Genomic DNA, 7,717 nt, shown 5'->3' with positions numbered 1-7,717 from the left:
GAGAGAGAGAGATGTAGAGAGAGAGAGAGATGTAGAGAGAGAGAGATGTAGAGGAGAGAGAGATACGAGAGAGGAGATTAGAAGAGAGAGCAGAGAGAAGATGTAGAGAGAGAGAGAGAGGAGAGAGAGAGAGAGATGTTAGAGAGAGAGGAGCGAGATTGTAGAGAGAGATGTAGAGAGAGAGAGATGTAGAGAGAGAGAGAGAGAGAGAGAGATGTAGGAGAGAGAGAGAGAGGAGAGAGAGAGATTGTAGAGAGAGAGAGAGAGAGAGAGAGAGAGAGGAGAGATGTAAGAGAGAGAGAGAGAGAGAGGTAGAGATGAGAGATGATAGAGAGAGAGAGAGGAGAGAGAGATGTAGAGAGAGAGAGAGAGATGGAGAGAGAGAGAGATGTAGAGAGAGAGAGATTGTAGAGAGAGAGAGGATGTAGAGAGAGAGAGATTGTAGAACGTAGAAGAGAGAGATGTAGAGCTGAGAGAGAGAGATGTAGAGCGAGAGAGAGAGATGTAGAGCGAGAGAGAGAGATGTAGAGCGAGAGAGAGATGTAGAGAGAGATGTAGAGAGAGAGAGATGTAGAGAGAGAGAGAGAGATGTAGAGAGAGATGTAGAGAGAGAGAGAGATGTAGAGAGAGAGAGATGTAGAGAGAGGAGAGAGATGTAGAGAGAGAGAGAGATGTAGAGAGAGAGAGAGATGTAGAGAGAGAGAGAGATGTAGAGAGAGAGAGACATGTAGAGAGAGAGAGATGTAGAGAGAGAGAGACATGTAGAGAGAGAGAGATATAGAGAGAGAGAGATGTAGAGAGAGAGAGATGTAGAGAGAGAAGTAGCGAGAGAGAGAGATGTAGAGAGAGATGTAGAGAGAGAGAGAGATGCAGAGAGAGATGTAGAGAGAGAGAGAGATGTAGAGAGAGATGTAGAGAGAGAGAGAGATGTAGAGAGAGAAGTAGAGAGAGAGAGAGATGTAGAGAGAGAAGTAGCGAGAGAGAGAGAGATGTAGAGAGAGATGTAGAGAGAGAGAGAGATGCAGAGAGAGATGTAGAGAGAGAGAGAGAGATGCAGAGAGAGATGTAGAGAGAGAGAGAGATGTAGAGAGCGAGAGAGCGAGAGAGAGAGATCCATTCCTAGTATTATTGTTAAAGCCCTGGGTGATTCAACTGGACTAGGCTCTGACAATGTATGACAAACCACGGTACTTTGCAGTGGCACTGTGGAAGTTTAGAGAAGAAGGAAGAAGAAGGAAAGAAGGCGGAGGATGAGAAAAAGACTGATTGTTTACATGCTGCCTACATACCACCAGCAACCATTAAGGGAACATTGACGCAATAAAACAACTTGAAAGCAACACGAGCAGAACAGAAGGTTGGATTAATTCTGTTTCAAATGGACCGTGTTAATCCCTTTGTATATAACAACTGGTGTTAATACATTAACACTGAATGAGGGTCCCAATTCCACACACACATGCACACACATGACAGCTGTGTGCTGCTTGAGAAGAGATGGGGGATGATAAGTGATGAGAAAAGAACAGATGAGAAAGAACAGAACAGAAGAAAATAAAAGGGATTATGTACTGAACAAAAATAGAAAAATGAAACAATTTTTTCGTTCACGTCGATCCAGAGCATCCCAAGCATGCTCAATGGGTGACATATGTCTGGTGAGTATGCAGGCCATGGAAGAACTGGGGCATTTTCAGCTTCCAGGAATTGTTCATTTTTATGAAAAATGTTTGTATTTTACCCCCTTTTTCTCTCCAAATTATGATTTTGTCTTATTACTGCAACTCCCCAATGGGCTTGGGAGAGGTGGAGTCATGCGTCCTCTGAAACATGACCCCCCCCTAACCACGCTCCTTAACAACCGCCAGCTCAACCCGGAATCGGCATAGGGATGTGCATTATCATGCTGAAACATGAGGTGATGGCGGTGGATGCATGGCATGACAATGGGCCTCAGGATCTCATCACGTGCATTCAAATTGCCATCGCTAAAATGCAATTGTGTTCATTGTCCGTAGCTTATGCCTGCCCATAACCCCACCATGGAGCACTTTGTTCACAAGGTTGACATAAGCAAACCCCTCGCCCACACAATGACATACACGTGGTCGAAGGTTGTGAGGCCGGTTGGACATACTGCAAAGTTCTCTGAAACATTGGAGGCGGCTTACGATAGAGAAATGGACATTCAAGTGGACAGTCCTGAGACATCTGTGGCATTGTGTTGTGTGACAAAACAGCACATTTGACCTGTAAAATGATCGTGTAATGATGGCGCTGTTAAATCAGCGTCTTGATATTGCCACACGCGGATGGATAATCTTGGCAAAGGAGAAATGCTCACCAACAGGGATGTAAACAAATGTGTGCACAACATTTTCAGAAAAATACGTGCATATGGAACATTTCGGGGATCTTTTATTTCCATGTTTCATTTATATTTTTGTTCAGTGTCGATGAAACATATCACAGCAACATGCTATTTCTTAGCAAACAAGCCCAGACAGATGCAGAGACACGAGGGGGTGGAGCATGCCACAGTTATCATAAAACATGAGCACTATGGTCCATTATCGTCCATTTAGGCTTCAAAACAGCAAAAAACATCACTTTCCACTTCACTTAGTCACACGAACATCGGTGCACACCACTCACCCGCCCTGGCCCACTCTGTCAAAAAAACATGAAATGTTAAGAGTTAGGAAAGTGCTTCTTATTCCACAACATTCAGTAAGACCTAGTTTCGTGTATGCATTTTACACAAGCAGAGTAAAAAAAAGTAAACTCCTGCCTCCTACACACTTGTCTGCAATTACACGGTTGACCTCCATCACACTCATACACAATAAACCACATCAGTATACACTGAGTGTACAAAACATTAACAATGCCATCTTAATGCCCCCCCCCCCATGGACTACAAAGTGTCGGAAGTGTTCCACAGTAATGCTGGCCCATGTTGGACTCCAATGCTTCCCACAGTTGTGTCAACTTGGCTGGATGTCCTTTGGGAGGTGGGCCATTCTTGATACACATGGGACACTGCACCTGGCACATACTACCTGTTCAAAGGCTCTTAAATATTTTTTCTTGCCTATTCACTCTCTGAATGGCACACATACAAAATCCATGTCTCAATTGCCTCAAGGCTTAAACATCCTTTAAAAACAGTAGATGTAACAAGTGACATCAATAAGGGATTGTAGCTTTCACCTGGATCCACCTAGTCAGTCGACATCATGGAAAGAACAGGTGGTCTTAATGTTTTGTATACTCTGTGTACAATCACCACATATTACATGCATCCACAGGCTCCATTCAGTGATGGTCACACCTCCATATCACCGTGGCCAATGGCCATTGTGTTACATATAGTCAGGTGCACAATTATTGGCACCCTTGACAAAGATGAGCAAAAAAACTGCATTAAATAAATAAATAATAAATAAATAATTGGGATATTATTTTATACCAATACAATTGCTCAGATAAATAGATTTTGAGACGATAGCATCAAACTCCAGGTGGTGCTATGCAGTGGTGTGTCCAGAACATTTTGAATGAGCACAGACCCAGTTTAAGGGGGGCCATAGCATAGCTTAGGTTTGGCATTTAAGGGTATTAGCATACAGCAGTAAATTCACTTGAAAGTGCCCTACAGAGTGCGAGTTCAACTATAACATTCGATGGAGTCTCCATTTTATTTTTTACAGGACCTCCTGTGTGTGTTTTTAAATGGCTTTTATAGTAAAATACATGTACTTTCACTTGAAAAATGTATTACCTTTTATTGTCTCATGAACACAGCCAGTCATGATTTTTTCAATCTAATTGTCAAACAAATCACTTCAAAAAGTAGGTTAAGTCCAGCATCTGAACAGTGCACCCACCATTTCAATGGAAAGGGACTGTTAAGCGTGTTAAGTGTAATGGCATTCAGCACACAAAATGGTGTGTATTTAGGATGCTAATAGAAGCCAGGCTTCCCCAAAACATTTGTACATTGATGATAGACACGAAAGAGAAATAATTGTAATTTTGTTTCTTTTTTCAATTTGCAAGAGGCTGAATCTATTTCACCAGAGAAAGCATCCGAGCGAGGCAAACAGCGCCCCTCTGTCTTAGTATCTGTAGCCCATGCATCATTTTGGCAGAAATGCCTTCTGGAACATGTGAACTTTCATGTGCCTTAATAACAAACTTGTATCTATAAATACAAATACAATTACGAGCCTAGTTGGTTTAGCCAAGGAAAAAGCCCGGAACCTTCTCGCTAGCCATGATTGGCTGAGATAATGGGTGGGCTGGACATGCAGAGAGATGAGTTTGGGATTGGTCTATCATGTAGCACACTTCTATCCATAACATGAGCTGCTCAGTAGGTGTAGGCAGTCCTTGCTACCGTGGCTTTTTTAAAATTTGGTTTGTAGTTAGCTACAGCTTGTTTGGCCCATTGACACTAACTACAAACCAAAAAGAAAAGACAGTCTGCCACGAAGCTTCATCCATGTATACGGGTAAGAGTCTAGCTACATTTTCAGATATTATACTTTTTGGTCAGAACGTCGTTTTCATGGCAAGTTAAAGCGTAATGGTCGCTAGCTAGCGAACGTTAGCTTGCTGGCTCGCTAGCTAATGATACGTGTATGATCTGTGTAGTAATAGCATTTGTATCTCAGAAATGGCTAGTTATAGCCTAATGTTAGCCAGCTAATATTGAACCGAATTTGTTAGCTTTAGCTACGTGCGGATTCATACTACAGCATTTCATGCATGGTGGCTAGCTATGACAATCTGTTTGTACTGTAGCTATGGGTTGGGATTATGGTTCATTATTTATCTAGCTAGCTACATGTTTAAACAAAAGACTCCACTTCGCCAGATGATTACATGACGCAAGTTAGCCAGGTGTGTCTGGGGGTGGTTACGTTACGGCTATCTATTGTATTTCATGAACATGTGTACATGTCTAGACAATAGTGACGCATTCACTTATCTACAGTGTGTTCAGAAAGTATTCAGACCCCTTGACTTTTACCACACTTTGTTACGTTACATCCTTATTTTAAAATGGAGTAAATCATTTCCCCCCCCCCTCATCAATCTACACACAATACCCCATAATAACAAAGCAAAAACTGGTTTTTAGACGCTTTTCCAAATGTATAAATGTAGTTAAAAAAACACCTGTGGTAAATTCAATTGATTGGAAATTATTTGGAAAGGCACACACCTGTCTATATAAGGACCCACGGTTGGCAGTGGATGTCAGAGCAAAAACCAAGACATGAGGTTGAAGGAATTGTCCGTAGAGCTCCAAGACAGGATTGTGTCGAGGCACGGATCAATTTTGGTACAGAAGGGTACTAAAAACATTTCTGCAGCATTGAAGGTCCCCAAAAGCACAGCAGCCTCCATCATTCTTAAATGGAAAAAGTTTGGAAAAACCAAGAATCTTCCTAGAGCTGGCTGCCCGGCCAAACTGAGCAATCAGGAGAGGTGACCAAGAAACCGATGGTCACTGACAGAGCTCCAGAGTTCCTCTGTGGAGATGGGAGAACCTTCCAGAAGGACAACCATCTCTGCAGCACTCCAACAATCAGGCCTTTATGGTAGAGTGGCCAGACGGAAGCCACTCCTCAGTAAAAGGCACATGACTGCCTGCTTGGAGTTTGCCAAAAGGCACCTAAAAGACGCTCTGATGAAACCAAATTTGAACTATTTTGCCTGAATGCCAAGTGTTACGTCTGGAAGAAACCTGGCACCATCCCTACGTTGAAGCATGGTGGTGGCAACATCATAAGGATCGAGGGAATGATGAATGGAGCAAAGTACAGAGAGATCCTTGATGAAAACCTGCTCTAGAGTGCTCAGGACATCAGACTGGGGCGAAGGTTAATCTTCCAACAGGACAATGGCCTTAAGCACACAGGCAAGACAACGCAGGAGTGGCTTCGGGGACAAGTCTCTGAATGTCCTTTAGTGGCCCAGCCAGAGCCCGGATCGAACATCTCTCGGGAGTGCTGAAAATAGCTGTGCAGCGACGCTCCCCATCCAACCTGACAGAGCTTGAGAAGATCTGCAGAGAATAGATGGGGAGAACCTCCCCAAATCCAGATGTGCCAAGCTTGTAGCATCATACGCAGAGGAAGCCTCGAGGCTGTAACCATTGCCAAAGCTGCTTCAACAAAAGTAGAGTAAAGGGTCTGAATACTTATGTAAATGTGGTATGTTTTTTACATGCATTTGCTAAATATTTCTAATAACCACTTTTTGCTTTGTCATTATGGGTTATTGGGTGTAAAAAACAACAACTACGATTTAATCCATTTTAGAATAAGATTGTAACATACCAAAATGTGGAATAAGTCAAGTGGTCTGAATACTCTCCAAATGCACTGTAGATGTGCGTCTGGGTAAGCATCGTCTAATAATGATACAGCATTTGTATATACCAGTAACCATTTCACCATACTGTTTACACCTTCTGTATCCTGTGCATGTGACAAACTTCGATTTTATGACACTACCGTTCAAAAGTTTGGGGTCACTTAGAAATGTCCTTGTTTTTGAAAGAAAAGCATTTTTTTTGGTCCATTAAAATAACATCAAATTGATCGGAAATACAGTGTAGACATTAACGTTGTAAATGACTACTGTAGCTGGAAAGAGCTGATATTTTTGGGAATATCTACATAGGGCGTACAGAGGCCCATTATCAGCAACTATCACTCCTGTGTTCCAATGGCATGTTGTGTTAGCTAATCCAAGTTAATAATTTTAAAAGGCTAATTGATCATTAGAAAACCCTTTTGCAATTATGTTAGCACAGCTGAAAACTGTTTTAAAGAAGCAATAAAACTGGCCTTCTTTAGACTAGTTGAGTATCTGGAGCGTCAGCATTTGTGGGTTCGATTACAGGCTCAAAATGGCCAGAAACAAAGAACTTTCTTCTGAAACTCGTCAGTCTATTCTTGTTCTGAGAGATGAAGGCTATTCCATGCAAAACACCAGTCTCAACATCAACAGTGAAGAGGCGACTCCGGGATGCTGGCCTTCTAGGCAGAGTTGCAAAGAAAAAGCCATATCTCAGACTGGCCAATAAGAAGAAAAGAATCAGATGGGCAAAATAACACAGACACTGGACAGAGGAACTCTGCCTTGAAGGCCAGCATCCCGGAGTCGCCTCTTCACTGTTGATGTTGAGTCTGGTGTTTTGCGGGTACTATTTAATGAAGCTGCCAGTTGAGGACCTGTTAGGCATCTGTTTTTCAAACTAGACACTAATGTACTTGTCCTCTTGCTCAGCTGTGCACCGGGGCCTCCCACTCCTCTTTCTATTCTGGTTAGAGCCAAACTCTCCTCTCCTCTGACTGCCATTGACAATTGAAATGCTCAACGAAATACTGAGAGAGCTCTGACTGTGTAAGCATCAATGCACCACGTTATTCTGCTCCCCTACCTAGCCACGCCTTGTAGAACAATACTACACGTGAGCCATGACCTTTAGATGAGACGTGTTGCCAAGAACAGGCCATAAGAGGACTGTAGTAGTGCTGCTGTCGAAATGGCCATCCTGTCTCTCTCATTTCTTCATAGACCTCGCCCACTCTCTCTCCCTCGGTCTCTCTGATTCTCTGACTCTCCCCATCTCTCTAAACCGTTCCCTCTCTCCCTGTTTCACTGTTCGACCCATGCTCTAGAGAAGCTAGCCTGA

General features: G+C 42.8%; 1 protein-coding gene across 3 annotated transcripts in view; it reads right to left on the bottom strand.

Annotated features, from left to right (window-relative positions):
* The window catches only part of LOC109864385 (copine-8), a 138,027-nt gene that overhangs the window by 26,772 nt on the left and 103,538 nt on the right, over window positions 1–7,717 (bottom strand). For 2 of the 3 annotated variants that reach the window (XM_020452138.2, XM_020452134.2), the window contains one exon: window positions 2,656–2,670. The exons of the other annotated variant lie outside the window; for it this stretch is intronic. In XM_020452138.2, coding sequence (XP_020307727.1) covers window positions 2,656–2,670 — 15 coding nt within the window. The remainder of the gene's footprint in view (window positions 1–2,655; window positions 2,671–7,717) is intronic. 3 annotated transcript variants of the gene reach the window in all.

This window comes from Oncorhynchus kisutch, linkage group LG19 (assembly GCF_002021735.2).
Source record: "Oncorhynchus kisutch isolate 150728-3 linkage group LG19, Okis_V2, whole genome shotgun sequence".
Lineage (NCBI taxonomy): Eukaryota > Metazoa > Chordata > Actinopteri > Salmoniformes > Salmonidae > Oncorhynchus > Oncorhynchus kisutch.
This window is presented reverse-complemented; position numbering and strand designations above follow the sequence as displayed.